Source organism: Arachis hypogaea, chromosome 10, assembly GCF_003086295.3.
Source record: "Arachis hypogaea cultivar Tifrunner chromosome 10, arahy.Tifrunner.gnm2.J5K5, whole genome shotgun sequence".
Lineage (NCBI taxonomy): Eukaryota > Viridiplantae > Streptophyta > Magnoliopsida > Fabales > Fabaceae > Arachis > Arachis hypogaea.
The window spans coordinates 116,182,555-116,197,247 of NC_092045.1; the positions used below are offsets into that span (position 1 = coordinate 116,182,555).

The window sequence follows — 14,693 nt, forward strand, 5'->3', positions numbered from 1 at the left end:
AGGAGTGCCATGATTTATATAAAAATTTGAAGGATAAGTTTACAAAACCCTAAACTCTTAATTTTTTTTTGGGATATTGACGGATCCAATTACGGTTGTATCCTTCATTTCTTAAGGCCCAAAATATCTAAGCTTCAAAGCCCGAAAGTTCCGAAATCAGTTTTGGGCCTATGCTGCATAACGATCCCGGAAATAATACACACCGAAAAAGAGTTAAGACCGTCCAAAAATAAGAATTGAATGGGCCCATGTTGTTATGGGCCGAATGTGAATGAGATCGTGAATTTGTATTTCCTGCATATACTCCTCTGATTTTCCCGCCATAACAGGCGGTGAGGTTACTGTTACTTCATCAGTTCACCTCCTTTTGTTGGCTTGGCACAGTATATCTCTCTCTCTCTCTCTCTCTCTCTCTCTCTCTCTCTCTGTCCCCAGCATATTTCACAGCTTAATCGAATGGCTCCTTCTTCTTCTTCTTCGATTGTTACTGATTCACTGGATCCATCAACACCTACCGAAACTCTTCACAACGATCTTCAGGTTCTCTTCGCCTTTCTCCAATTTCCACCTCTCTCTCTCTGTCCAGCATATTTCACAGCTTAATCGAATGGCTCCTTCTTCTTCTCCGATTGTTACTGATTCACTGGATCGATCAACTCCTACGGAAACTCTTGACAACGATCTTCAGGTTCTCTTCGCCTTTCTCCAATTTTCCACCTCTCTCTCTCTCTCTCTCTCTCTCTCTCTCTCTCCATTATACTAGTTTTGAATGTAGCCTTGCGGTAAATACTAAATAGCTTGTGATACTCCTTAGTTCTTTCATAAATTCTTCGCTAGTTTCCAGCTCTCATCGATGCTTAATATAATCACGCACCGATCTTGATGCTTGTGATAGGTCTTTCTCAACTTCGTTTATTTCCAGCTCTGAATGATCCTTAGTATAACATACGCACCAATCTTCCACATGAATAACGCGTGCTTTTATTTATTTATTTTTAAATCTTATTGATCTTCATTCTAATTGCTTTGAATAGTTATAGGCGACTGATTATAACATATATTGCGGAAATAACATCGTTAATTTTGCAATTTAAACTGAATTTTTTGTTTCAATTTGGAGCGTCTGTTAATGATTTGACTAATTTCAAATACACGACAAATGACGATATAAGTGATATTGCAGTAATTGCTTGATAATTTATTGGTGCTTCTGCACTGCTTCATAACGAGTGAGTAATATGTAGTTTGGCCTTCAAAAGGATATTTCCGACATTGCTGTGTTCTATCAACTGCAGATGAGCAATTTCCCGTGCTTTATTTGTAATTTCCGTAAAGGCTATAGATTAATTTTCATCACAATATGCGGAGAAGATAGAAGAGAACTAGTGTCATATGTAGTATTTGATTTTTGTCTTAGTTTGATTTTTGTTATACCTCCAAGCTACTACTAAAGGAGTACTGATTTTTAATTCTATTCTGTGTTCGTTTTTCATAGCCATTCTTTGTTCTTCACAAACCTTCATCCCGAAGAAAAGATAGCTCATCAACAGGACAAGGTAAACTGCGAAAAAGAAATGAGCTGTCTTCACCGCAGAACACAAAGAAACAGGAAGGAAGTGTGAACAAAGAATGTGACCACCATTTGTTTAAGCCGCTACAAATTGAAGCGTTTAACAGTGGTCAAGAATCGAGTCCACCATTCAGGTTCTTATTTATCGTTTTCCATTTTCCTTGAATCTTGTGGCTTGGTTTTCTCTATGCTCGAGTAGGGAGATTTAGGAGGTATTTTTAACTTCTAATTCTTTTTCCTTGAATGATCTAACATGAAAATATTCATTCCATTTAGGACGTTTTAAGAGATCTCAATTCTAGTGTATTTAAAGATATACACGATGGATTTTGGAGTTCTTCAATGCTGCTAGATTGCATGGAGAACCTAGTATCACAAAAGCAACTCGATCCTTTCCTAATTCCTATTCTGAGTAATGCTACTCCTGGTCAACTGTCCACTGCATTGGTTATTACCGGTAAGCTTAGGCATTATCCTTTTTTGTGAATCCTGTGAATGCTATGATTCTTGGTAACTCTGTCTAACTAGACAGATGTTCATCAAATCTATGACTGACAGGAAATATAGAATTTGTCGATGATATATTGACCTTTGAAGAGCTCGGCCATTTCTTGAAATCCCATGGATGCCATGTAGCCAAGCTTTCTTCGGTGGATTTTTCAATGAAAAACGGAATTGCTGGTTGCTTAAAAGCTTTATTGCGAGAGTTTCCACTGGGTGAATTCATGTATGTTTTTACATATACGTACTAGTGCATTATTGAATTAATTCTTTCTACTCATACCTTCAATTTTACTATTTCCTTAGTAGTGATGTTGAGCAGTCAGCTGATATATCAATCTTAGCATCATGGTATAGTGAACAAGACAACAACAATAAACCACTAGTGCTTATCATTAGTGATTTGGAAAGGTGTTGCGGATCTGTCTTAACGGAATTTGTCCTGATGTTGAGTTATAAGCGTCTTCTAAAAGTATATTTCCATGTAAATTGATAATGTGATTTATGTTTGTTCATCTACTTAGATTAACTAAGCCGGGGCTTCACTTTGCATGTGTTTATTGCTGATAAACATGGGATATATACTTTGTAAAATCTTTTTTATTTAATTTTTTTTTTGGTATAAGGAGGAGCATTCACATTTATAATATGATATTGGCTTCTGTCTGCTTTCTCTTTTTCCACTAGCGAATGGGTTGTCAAGTTACCATTCTATGGAGCACCGCAGTTCTGATTTTGATAATCCATTCTTATGATCAAATTCCCTTCCTTTCGAAACTTATGACTTCCCTTTTCATGGTGGAAATTCTTTTTCACTTTCTATATAAGTAGGTCGATTGCATTAATTGTTAAATGCATCTGCCGATAATAAATTAGAAATATTAAGCATTCATTTTAACATGCTATGGTGAGATTTGCCTACGCTACATAATAGTTAATGTGGTAAAGTTGGAGTTCATGATACTAAATTTTCTTTGTGCTCAGTGCCTATGTGAAGCTGGAAAATATAGCAAAGTTCGACTGCTGGATTTGTTTTGCGAAGTGCTCAATCCAGATTTGTACCCACATAGAGATTCTGTTTGTCACATCAGGAATGAAAAAGATCAAGGGTTGTCTTCAACAAATGGCCACAGTCAATAATACCCTTCCGTTTAAAGCGGTGGTTTGATTCGTCAAATAGTTCGCAAAGTGAGATACAGTGAAATATGATGTTTATTTTCTTTCAAGTACCGAGAAAGTTTCTTGATGCAATACTATTTTCCATTAAGATAATGTATTTTAGCAGTAAAGCAAGGTGGGATATATAGAGAAGCCATGAAATCTGTTTTGTTCTGAAGTCAAAGATGACATCTAAAGCATATAGCTGCCTCCTTATATTGTTAAACTTTACCTTGATACTACAAGTTTAATCGAATGCTGGAATCTAGGATGAAATAAAATCGAAAACCATGCCATTGTAAATTTGTAATATGAGAATGGGATACCAAATAGTAGCTCTAGCAAAACACAATTTGATCACTGAAATTGAGTTGTAATTTTCCTTATTTATTTTCTATTTGAAACTATTTAAGTGGAACTTTACATTATCCTGTTAACCAAAGCAAATCCGTTGATTCAGCCATTTCAATTTTCAAAGAGAATAATTTTTGTTTATTTCAAATATCTGTAGACTTCTGACCGAACATTATGCACGGATCTCCCTACAGGAGCGCTTAGTCAACTGATAAAGAGTTGGGAAAAACTTACCGCAGATATCTCCGAGGTATGCTCAACTAGTCTTTACTGTGTACAACTTCCTTCTGTTTCATTTATTCTACCTATTCCTTATTGTGGTCATACTAAAAATTGATTCCTTGTGAAAGCTCGTAATCGTTAAATAATGATTTGATTTCTTGCAGATTCATGATAAATTGAAAACGTTTCAATCTTCAGTAAGATGTGAAGGTAGAAGGAGTCCACGCAAGAGTTCCAAGGACATATCCAAGTAATATTCTAATTCTAATAAGCGAAGTTGCGATTTCTTGGCAAAGGAGGTTGATTATTCATTGATTATACTGATCTGTTTGATTGAGAACTGAGAGAAACCTATTGCACAAATCGAATGCCAGCTGTTTCCTTAACAGACCAATTGTCTGGGTCCTTTTGTTGGGGTCCCAAAAAGCCTGGATGCCTCACCCACAAGCTTGCTCTTTGGCAGGTCTAAGTGAGATGCTGAGGTTAAGCAAGGAAGGAGAGGGGCCTAGATAGGTTGAACTAATGTTGGACTTAACCTAAACAAGGGAAAGCAGGCCTAGTTATAGAATTGTGAACAAATGAATATCAAATTAAAGATTCTACAAACATTTTAAGTTTAAAAAATGATTAATTAACGGATATGATTGTGATGTACTTCATTCTTCGAGGGCAAAACTCACCTTCATGGAATATAGGAAAGCTTTTAGCTTGTTTCTGGTTGGGTTTTGTGAGCTTGCCTTTCTAGGAGATACTTTTGTTAGTTATGGGAGGACTGGAAAATTTTTGTGGGCTGTTGTATGCTCTCTTTTTGTTGTGGTTGTCAAATCAAGACTCCTTGTCTGATGCCTGTAACAATTCCTTATAATGATGTATGCTGGTTTTTTATGCTTGTTTTCTTAATTGAGGCTAATTATTTTTATTCAGGAGATATGGATCGAAGGTTTCATTAGATGCTGAGAATGAGTCGACAATGTTAAACTTGCAAGCTGTTGCATTTATAGATTGCTTAGTTAGGTAAGGTTTTGTATTCTGTTTCGTTTCATGTTTAGATAGATTGATTGTGGAAAGCATGATGCCAGTGTTTTATAATTTATAGTGAATTTGGGCTTGTTTAGAAAGATTATTTTTCAGTCATGTCTTTTTTTCATTAAAAGTACTTTTGTCCTATCAATTATATTTGGATACAACAATATAAAAATACTGTTTTAGAAATTGTTGGCTCAATAAATGGGTTTGCATGCGTTGTCTGTGTCCCTATCTATTTCTCCTAAGCAAATAAAACTGAAACAGGACAATAGATTGATCAGTTTCTTTCATTATGGTCAGGGGACTATAGGTGTGAGCTCAGCTTTTCTATTTTTGATTGAAATTCAAAGTTCGTCGTCGTAATATTTAAGATAAACTTTAAGGTTAATATGTATAACTCGAGTTGGTGAACTAAATAAGCACCAATACTCTAGCATTAAATTTTATTGTTTGCTTAGAAGATAGCATTAAATTTGATTGAGATGCTGCACTATAAGCACCAGAAGTGATGATCTCTCTCACCCTCGCATTTTCAGAAAACATTATTAGGTTAATAGGTTTATTATCTAGTGTGTCCTCTTTTCTATTCGTTTTTTTACACACAACAGTGCCAAGTAACGTTGATAAAACTCGATCCATTCCCCCCTTCAATTGATATGAATTCTGATGATATGATTTTATATGACAACAAATGTTAATTCAGTTATACAGGTTATGAATGCATCTCTCAAGTCATGTATTGTGCTCTGTGATAATTGAGATCCCTGTGGTTTTGTTTCATCCTAGTGTTATACACAATAATGGACTATGTCGCAGGTCCTAATTGATGTTTATTTTTAGTGAAAACGAATAGCACTCTTTTATTGCTGGTAAGTCTTGTCACTGATTAACCTTTTCGTGGAACAACAGAAATTACATGAGGCCCATCGAATGTGCCTATTCATGAAATTTCCTGCTTCAAGTGGTAAGAGATTAGGGTTTTCCTCCTTGCCCCTTGCCCCAAATTAAAAAAAAAAAAATCAGTATATGGGCCTTTCATATAGAGAGGATGCAGTCGCAACTTATTGTGCTGTCTAACGTTGATTTTAGACACTGCCAGGTCAAAAGCATACTAAATCTTCAGACGATGTGTACTTGAGAAACATTTTATTTATCTTCCAAAGAGTTGATCACCAAAGCTCGACTCTGTCCATGCTCGTGAGTTGAGCTACCATTGGTTTAGATTCCGGTGTTCAAGTCCCTGACTAAATTTCATTTTTGTTGAGGATTTTTTTTATGATGAGTCATGGAGCTACAGATTTCTGTTGTAACTCTTCGGAAATGGGCTTTTTGGTGCATTTTTTTTCATATAAATTATGAATCACTAATAATAAGATTTCATTCCCCTATACATTATATTACTCATGGAGTTACTATAATTCAACCGCATCAACGCATCGCATAAAGTTAATACACCTACCGAAGTCATGTATGATTAAGTTTGTTCCTCTACACTTTTAATTTACTTTTTGCTTATCGTAGGTTTTGATTGGAGATCCAAGAAGAAGAATTCAAGCTGATTTGTTGGATTCACATAAGATTTTAAGGTGCAGTTGCTGTAACAAAACTGGCAATGCCCTATTGCCATCAAGACAGGATTCCTCAATGCTGTAAGTCTATCTAGTAACTTATCAATTTAGTATAGCATACCCGAGCTTGAAAATGAGGTAATCTCCCCCGATTCTAAATATTCAAATGCCCCAACCGAAAAAGTGTATCTTTGTTTTATATTTGACCAACCCTATTATTATTCATATACCATGATCAGTACTTGAGGGTGACATTTATTAACGTGTTTCACCTTACATGTGAATTAATCTTGGCTGTAACAGTAGTATGCCACAACCACAGTGGAGTTTCTAAACTGAAATTTTAGAAAATTGTACAGGTATTCCCTGGCTCAAGAGCACGGAATTCTTATCAATCTTCACGATTGGTTCCAGTCTTTTAGAACAATTCTTCACCAAACAAATAAACGGAAACCAAAGTCAAAGCAGTCACCACAGCCAAAGAAGAGAAAAGATACAGCTGGTTCTGGAGACCAAAATGAAGCGCCAATCCAGTATCCTTTATGTTCCCCATTTTACATTGTTTCTTTCACATAGCGAGATATGATGCTGAGAATGCATTGGTAGGTTATCCCAAAGCATCAGTTGTGAAGTCATTATCTCTCTAATCTTGTGGTGCCATTTATTATTTGCATACACACGCATGCATTTTAACATTTCAAGAATAAAGAAACATCTCCAAAACTACATGACAAGGGGCCATTTTGCATCTAACTCAACTATGATATCTTCATATTTTTTTAATCGTTTTTCAGTTTCCTCCCAATTTTTCATTAGTGGCCGAGGAACAATGTTATTTGCAAAATGAATATGCTAGCTTTCTACAAGCTATTTTCTTGGATAGCATCCCCGAGTTCTTCCAACATTACTTTCTTCCAAATAGAAAATTTTAGTTAGATTTGATTATCATAGTCAACCCTGATAACTAAAGCGGTAGAACTACTGTGTTATGAGTATCTTATTTAACCATGCCTAAAGTTAGCCTTGATTGCCGCCTGTTTATTTTGCTAGTTAATGTGCTATCATATTCAATATTTCTCTAGAATTATGGGATGCATGGCTCATGCGTTTCAGAATATTGCAGTCCCGATGTCTTTTTCTCAATCAGGTCCGAAAATGTTACTCACACTGCAGAACCATAGTATGAAATCTTTGAGGGTGAATATATTTATTTGCAGCAGATTTCTCTCATGAAAATGCTTGAGACAAATCTTAGGCTGAAAACAACCTGCTGTAACGAGTTGCTCGTCTTTAAATGCATCTAAATTGAAGTTCAACTCTGTTATTTGATATTCGTATTGTATTTTGTATAGGCATATTTGCTATTCCATCATTATTGCTGTAATTGCGAAGTATTTTGTTGATGCTGCCATGTTGGTTTCAATCCTTAACCTTGTGTTGCCAGAGCACGCTTTTGCAGAGCAGTTACAGAAATGCAGATCACCGGGCTGCTTAGAATGCCAAGCAAGAGGCGCCCAGATTTTGTACAAAGAGTAGCATTACGTCCCTTGTCATTTCCTAATTCTCTTATTCCAGTGTAATTATAATTTTATTTTCTTAAATTATTTACTTCCTCATACTCCGGTCAGCACTTCATTGATGCATCTCATCCAACACACAGGATTTTGAAGGTAAGGCCAAAAGGAATAACTGTGTTTTATAGGGCCTAGTAGCGTAATATATCTTATAAATCAGTATGAATTTGAATTTAACATTCAAAAATAACATTTTATCAGTAATCTTTTTATGGTTTTATTTTTTAATCTTTACTAATAAGTGTCTTAATTAGATGTAAATTATTTAAGTTTATAAGAATTAAATATATTGAAAAAATTGAAACTCTTACTTTTATCTTCTTAATAATACTTTTTAATTAATATTTTATTTCTAAGTATAAATATATTACTTCATGGTAGATGTAGCATTGATATTTGTGCATGTTTCATTGAGATTATGCAGAAGGCTATTATATATATCTCTATTTAAGTAAGTTGGAATAATCCTTCTCAATATGAGAATGTACGGTAAAACGAATGAATTGATAAGAATCCTTTTAAGAGTTTAAGTTTAATTACCCTAAAAAGGCAGAAAATTGTCAACATTATAGTGAACAAGTCGTACTTCTATTTATCGACAACATCTCTATATTCATTAATATTTAGGGTCGTTTAGTCGAAATTTAAAAAAAATAAAAATAATTTAATGTTTGAATATTTATGTAAAATATTTTTTATTTATTAATTATATTTAGATATAATAATATAAAAATATTTATTGATTTATTTATTAAGTTAAATATTTTTCAAGTAAAAAAATATTTTTAAAAGTGTAAATTGTAGTTTCTAAAATTTTTTTCAGTATTTTTATTTTTATTATTAAAATTTATCAAATATACTAAAAATGACCAACAATTGGTCCTTAAAAAATTTAGTCAAATAATTTAATTCTTAATAAATTTTAATCATCAAAACAATCCTTAACCTTCTATTTTATTAGACAAATTTTGACAAAAGAATTATACAAATTATTCTTTGTTAGTATTAATAAAAGATAGTATCTAAAATTTTAAAATTTTTTCTATTAAGGCTTTATAAAAGATGAATGATATGATGTGTAAACTAATTAGCTTAACAAATGTCTGGTGTCGTGGTGTAGTTGGTTATCACGTCAGTCTAACACACTGAAGGTCTCCGGTTCGAGTCCGGGCGACGCCAACAAAGTCTTTTAATTAAGACACCTAAAAAAATTTTCAAAATTTCTCTAACAAAAAATAAAAGTTTAAATAACGATTTGATGAGTAAAATTTGAAAATTTCTGAGATTGATTTTAAAAGAAAATATCTTTTATTGAAAATTTTTTTTAATAACAACTTAATGAGTTTGTTTGGGTGAATTTATACTAAAGATCTTTTTATAAGTGATTTTTTAAAGAAATAAAGTAATTTTATTTGAATATTTCATATAATTTTTTTATTTAATAATTATGTTTAAGTATAATAATATAAAAATATTTTTAATTTATTATGTTTAATACTTAAATATATCTTTTTTAAAAGTAAAAAATATCCATAAAAAAGATATAAATTGTAACTTGTAAAAAAAATTATTTTTTACTTTTTTAACTTTTTATTTTTACTACTAAAATTTATCAAGTACATTAAAAAAAATATTTTTTCTAACAAGTTAATGGCATCGGAACAAGTTTAATAACAATAAAAAAAATTTAACAACTTAATAACATCTAAACAAACTCTTAATAATCTTTTGACAAAATCTCCAAAAGTGCATTAATCATTGTCTATATAATATACTACTTCCATAATTTTATGATTTTTATTATATATTTTGTTACTTGAATTATTTTAGTATATACAAAGAAATGTAAATTGAAATAATATAATTTATATATATACACAACGAATTTGCATGTGTCAATTAGGAAATCTCATTTAAGAGGATTAAACTCTCAAATATAATTTAGTATTGTTAAAATAAAAATGTGCTGATCCTTCCTTCCCTTGAGAGAAACATGCATTCAATCACCCAAATAATGGCACTCAAGTTTGATTGAAAAACATTTTGAAAGGAATTATATTCAGTTATTCAACTTATAGTCTTTAGGGAAGTAGCTAGATAAATAGTAATAATAATAATAATAATAATAATAATAAACGTAAAATAAGTAAATAACCGGTGAAAAAAAACTAGTGCTATATTTTTAACTTTTTCCCTACATATATAAGAACATGAGATGAGAGTCATGAAACTTATTGCAGTACAGACAACAACGGTATGATGAGATTTGAATACTGTTTATCTGGAAGGTTTCCAAGTCGTTATCTATTTCTCGGTCCAATTTGAAACTACGAATACGAGAACTATTCTAAGTGAAGCTAACCAGATAAAGGAATTAGAAGGAGATACTCACTTTACATTATTATTTATTGTTGTTGTGGGAGAAAGCAAAAGATCCCGACCTGCCGGATTCCATTGTTTTTGCGCCATCAGGTGATCTTGGGAGAAGAGTAAAGCTTGGGGTCCCTCAGAAACCTTGAAATCATCTCTGCCTTCTCAGCAGAAAGGTCTGTGTTCTCCAGAATTTGGTCTTTTGATGCCTTGGCAATAGCTTGAACAGAACCAATAGCTTGACTAAGCTGAATTGAGCGACCAGAATGACAAAATAACTCAAGCTATGCCTATATGCATATGCTTATCATGGTTTCATTTCAAATTTAAGTCAAATATTAGGTGATATAGCTATTGTTAGAGAAAGATACTCCAGAGTTTAAACATCTATATAATCAAGAATCCTGAGCTTTAACACTGTTAGGTTTAGGCATGAAAAATCACGAAAACTAAAATGAGAAGTTGCTTCATAATAAAATGATTTACCCCATTTGCGTCGTGATTGTCAATGCCTGGAATCGAAGTAACCACTTTAAGGTAAAAGTTCATTCCTTGCACCGATTGTTTCTTCTTTATAACCATAATAAAAGTTCATGCATTCAATATTTAAGTTTAATTCTTAAGTAGTCCTGGCAGCTAATTAGTGTATGCACTTCGCACAACTGACCTCAGCTTTCAGTTTCTCTCCAATTTTCTGCTGCTTGTATACTGTAATTATTTTTAATATAAGAAATGTCAATTGGAAAAACACATCAAAGTTGGTATTAAGTTTCAGTTTTTACCTCCAGATGAATTCTACATAGCAAATGATCAATCAGAACAAAATAAAAGCAACGTATTTAACTCACTTCAAGTATGACTGAATAAATGAATCGATTTGCTGTTTAGCTGGGAGTGTGATGATAACATAAAAACGTGCAAATTGTGTTCTCAATTTCTGAACTCTGCATGAGAAGAATTGAATCTAACATAAGACTCGAAAATCTCTTTATGAAATAGATAACAAAGTCCCAACTAAAGACTTGAAAACCAACAGCTCAATTACCTGCTGAAGATCAGAGACACGTTGTTGCAACCCCAGTTAGTCACAAAAACAAATGCTACAGACAAACCCCCACAATTGAAAATGAAGTCCTGTAAATAAGCTTCTCAAAATTAGGGGAGAGTCAGTATTTGAAATAAACATTAAAAGAACACAGAATCTGTAAATTACTGGAGCAATAGGGACAAAGTTAAGGCGAAAAGAATTTGCAGAGAGGAAAGTGGAGATGAAGTTGATAACAGATGGATATTGTTCCCCTTTACATACATTTCTCATCAAACAGACTCCCCCTGTGCCTGCAGTAATACATAATGGCAGACTCATTATATAGTGTCGGATGCAATTTTCTGTGATTAAACATTTAAGCACGAAAAATAAACATAAAAACAAGCATGCGATGCTATAATTGCCTGTATCGAGCTGTAATGACTCAATATAGGGTTAAGACAGTGCATACTTAAGAAGCTAAAACAAATAGATAATGATCGGAATTCAGAAGCATTATAATGTACTTTTAATCTACGGTTGCAGGTTAACAAGCAGCTCTACCAGTACATAAGCATTCTCTTGAAAACGCCATTACCGGTACCTAAAATATTCTCATATGCCATAAATCAATCCATGCTATAGCTAGATTTGTTGCACCATAGTCCATAATTAATTTATGATAATTACGAATTGTTAGTTTTGTATAAGCTACTTAGGCAGTTATAAGGGAAGTTAAACTTGTCACTCTCTTATTCCCTGTGATTCTGTGAATGCAAACCAGTCTGATTATTCGATGAATTGTAGTGAATCAAAACCACTTCAAAAATTGTTTATCGTATTCGAAGTGTGAAAACAGATCGATGAATAAAAGCAATAGATCTCTAAATCACGAAATTCATTTTGATTTTGAAATTTTCTTCTGCCGATACACATGAAGTTGTTCCTACACCGAAATCAGATCAAATCGAAAGAAGAGAAAGAGAATCGCATGAACCTACTCTTCTCATTTCATCTTGTTATTAGTAAATCAAAGCCTCATTACTACTAATTTTACTACTGTATCAGCTAGCATTAGATCGGTTCCATATCCTCGATGTAATAGGATTCGTAATGCTAACAAACGGAATCCAAGCAAAACAAAACACGATTAGTTTTCTCTCGGATCAAACAATCGCTAAGGAAAACCAAAAACTAAGAATATTAAAAAAAAAAGAACTAAATCGATAAGCAGAGCATTCGTATCTGGAAACGAAATTGTGACGGTTAGAGTGTTTTTCAGGTGATTAAGAAAACAAAAGATCGGTACCGGATAACGTGGCATGCGATGGAGCTGAAGTAGTTGAATCACTGAGGTGCATATCCATGAGAACTGAGAACTAAGCATCAGAGAAAGAAGAAGCGATTTGTTAGATGGATCTCGAACTCGAAGCTCGTTCTCTTTCGGTATTGCAGAGCACGAAGAAGGGAAATTAGAAGATGGAACGTGATTCCCGTCTCAGGTACACAAAAATAAGTGTTTCCCGCCACCGTTTTGAACCAAATTAATGAATTTATACTTCCCCAGCCTTTTTTAAAATATTAGATTTTTTCTAGTGAATGGTTCCTTTAGTCGGTCTTATCGGAACCAGAATGGACCGGTCATTTTGACCGAAAAATAAAAAACGGTGGTCTAATTTGCTTTAAATTTATTTGACTAACTCGTATTCTATATATATAAATTAAATATTTATATAAATATATTAAACTAAAAATTTTTTATTAAATATAAAAAAATTTTAATTACTAAAAAAATTATTAATTAATAATTTAATTTTTTTACATAAAAATTAATTTTATTTTAAATTATCATTAAATTATATAATAATATTATATTTTTTTAGTAATTTATAAATAAAATCAGATACAGGTAAATTAAAAACATCTAGAATTAGGGTTGAGATATTTATTATATTCTCAACCCGTAGTTACATACCATTGCCACCCCTACTCCAGCTTACCACATACTTCGCGTGCTTTGCATGTTCATGTGTTTTAGCCATGGTTCAAACACATAATCTCCCATTTGTAACATTCCTTCCATGCCACCAAGTTAAATTGACCGGATATTGGAGAATTAATAGTTTGATCAATTCGGTTTGAATTAGGAGTGTTTATGGGTCGAATAAAATCGGGTTTAATGTAATCTAAATTCGACTCAAAATATATATCAGCGTTTGAGGATATCATACAATTCTCAAAAATAAAATAAATTAAATTAATGAAGCGTCCAAAATTCCATTTTATTTTTCCAAATTTGTTAGTTGAAACACAAATGTGCACATGAAGGCCACTCAAGATAAAAGTCATAAAACTCAAAAACTCACAATTGAAAGAAAATTGGAAGAAAGCATTTTTAAAGGGTATTTGTTATGGGATCTAAGAATTTGGTGTCTAATAATAATAAAAAAATTAAATAGTTAATATTTAATTTAAAATTAAAAAAAATAATCAATTTGAAATATTTAAAATTTAATATAAAAAGTAAATTTGTAACAAATTTAATACTTCACTTGACCAAAATCCAAAATTCCAAATGTCATCGTTGACCAATCTTATATTTAATAGTGTGGCCAGCCATGCTAACTTGCCAAATTTGTTGCTTCCTTTATAAATTTCCTCCCATGGCATTGTAGCCTTTTGTCGTAAGGAGTAAGGACAACTTGCAATATTTATAACGCTTCAAATTAAGAAAATAGAGTTTAAATAAAATCCATATTTTTGTATAATTTGGCACTAATTATTAGAACGAAAAAATAAATTGAAAAACAACACAAAATTAGCTCAAAGTAGCCTATAATTATAAAGGGAATTATTAACAAGTCTCGCACAAAAAAAGAAAGACGTAATAGAAAAAAAATGAGGTTGTTAGGTTCTGCATAAGTACAAGTGTATTTCACTCAAGCACCACTGCAGTTAGTAATTAGTATATTCGTGGTTTGATTTGGATAGAATAATTTTTTAGAGAAAATTCGATCTCATTTCAAGCTGTTTTAGATTGAATTAGATTTGTGTTTTTTAAATAAAAAAATAAATATATATAACAACTTTTAATAATATTTTAAAAAGCTAATAATTACATAATAATAAAAATAAAATTATATGTTAGTTAAAAAAAATTATTTTAAATTTATATAATATTTATTAAATAATAATAATATATAAATAATATAAAAATATAATAAATTGAATATATTATATGTAAAATTTTAAATATAATAATAAAATAATAATATTATAATATATTGTGTCATTTGAATTGAATTTGATCGGTTTGAATTTGA

General features: G+C 32.0%; 2 protein-coding genes and 1 non-coding gene across 5 annotated transcripts; 2 read left to right on the forward strand and 1 right to left on the reverse strand.

Moving 5' to 3' along the window:
* Window positions 1-360: 360 nt before the first annotated feature.
* On the forward strand, window positions 361-8,281 carry LOC112718078 (origin of replication complex subunit 3-like). Of its 2 annotated transcripts, none has more exons than XM_072204039.1 (11): window positions 361-688; window positions 1,496-1,704; window positions 1,847-2,027; window positions 2,129-2,297; window positions 3,056-3,259; window positions 3,741-3,833; window positions 3,970-4,055; window positions 4,730-4,819; window positions 6,353-6,480; window positions 6,759-6,932; window positions 7,844-8,281. In XM_072204039.1, the coding sequence occupies exons 1-3, from the start codon at window positions 608-610 to the stop codon at window positions 1,854-1,856; spliced, it is 300 nt and encodes a 99-aa protein (XP_072060140.1). In that variant the 5' UTR covers window positions 361-607; the 3' UTR covers window positions 1,857-2,027; window positions 2,129-2,297; window positions 3,056-3,259; window positions 3,741-3,833; window positions 3,970-4,055; window positions 4,730-4,819; window positions 6,353-6,480; window positions 6,759-6,932; window positions 7,844-8,281. The 2 variants fall into 2 exon arrangements, with proteins under 2 accessions (XP_072060140.1, XP_072060139.1); XM_072204038.1 differs by having other exon boundaries at window positions 405-688.
* A 797-nt stretch (window positions 8,282-9,078) lies between these two features.
* On the forward strand, window positions 9,079-9,152 carry TRNAV-AAC (transfer RNA valine (anticodon AAC)). Its single transcript has one exon. It is a non-coding gene; the product is annotated as a tRNA-Val (tRNA).
* A 982-nt stretch (window positions 9,153-10,134) lies between these two features.
* LOC112718387 (protein PARTING DANCERS-like) lies at window positions 10,135-12,898 on the reverse strand. Of its 2 annotated transcripts, XM_072204040.1 has the most exons (5): window positions 12,680-12,865; window positions 11,557-11,681; window positions 11,389-11,477; window positions 10,830-11,287; window positions 10,135-10,591 (listed from the first exon to the last, which is right to left on the reverse strand). In XM_072204040.1, the coding sequence occupies exons 1-4, from the start codon at window positions 12,735-12,737 to the stop codon at window positions 11,188-11,190; spliced, it is 372 nt and encodes a 123-aa protein (XP_072060141.1). In that variant the 5' UTR covers window positions 12,738-12,865; the 3' UTR covers window positions 10,135-10,591; window positions 10,830-11,187. The 2 variants fall into 2 exon arrangements, with proteins under 2 accessions (XP_072060141.1, XP_025625942.1); XM_025770157.3 differs by lacking the exon at window positions 10,135-10,591 and having other exon boundaries at window positions 11,039-11,287; window positions 11,653-11,681; window positions 12,680-12,898.
* Between the last annotated feature and the right edge of the window lie 1,795 nt (window positions 12,899-14,693).

Coding starts and splice junctions, on each gene's coding strand:
- LOC112718078 (XM_072204038.1), top strand. CDS start 1,913: ATGCTGCTAGATTGCATGGAGAACCTAGTATCACAAAAGCAACTCGAT. Junction 2,028..2,128: donor CACTGCATTGGTTATTACCG/GTAAGCTTAGGC, acceptor TATGACTGACAG/GAAATATAGAATTTGTCGAT. Junction 2,298..3,055: donor TTTCCACTGGGTGAATTCAT/GTATGTTTTTAC, acceptor CTTTGTGCTCAG/TGCCTATGTGAAGCTGGAAA.
- LOC112718387 (XM_072204040.1), bottom strand. CDS start 12,737: ATGGATATGCACCTCAGTGATTCAACTACTTCAGCTCCATCGCATGCC. Junction 11,478..11,556: donor ACTTTGTCCCTATTGCTCCA/GTAATTTACAGA, acceptor GCTTATTTACAG/GACTTCATTTTCAATTGTGG. Junction 11,288..11,388: donor GTGTCTCTGATCTTCAGCAG/GTAATTGAGCTG, acceptor CTTCTCATGCAG/AGTTCAGAAATTGAGAACAC.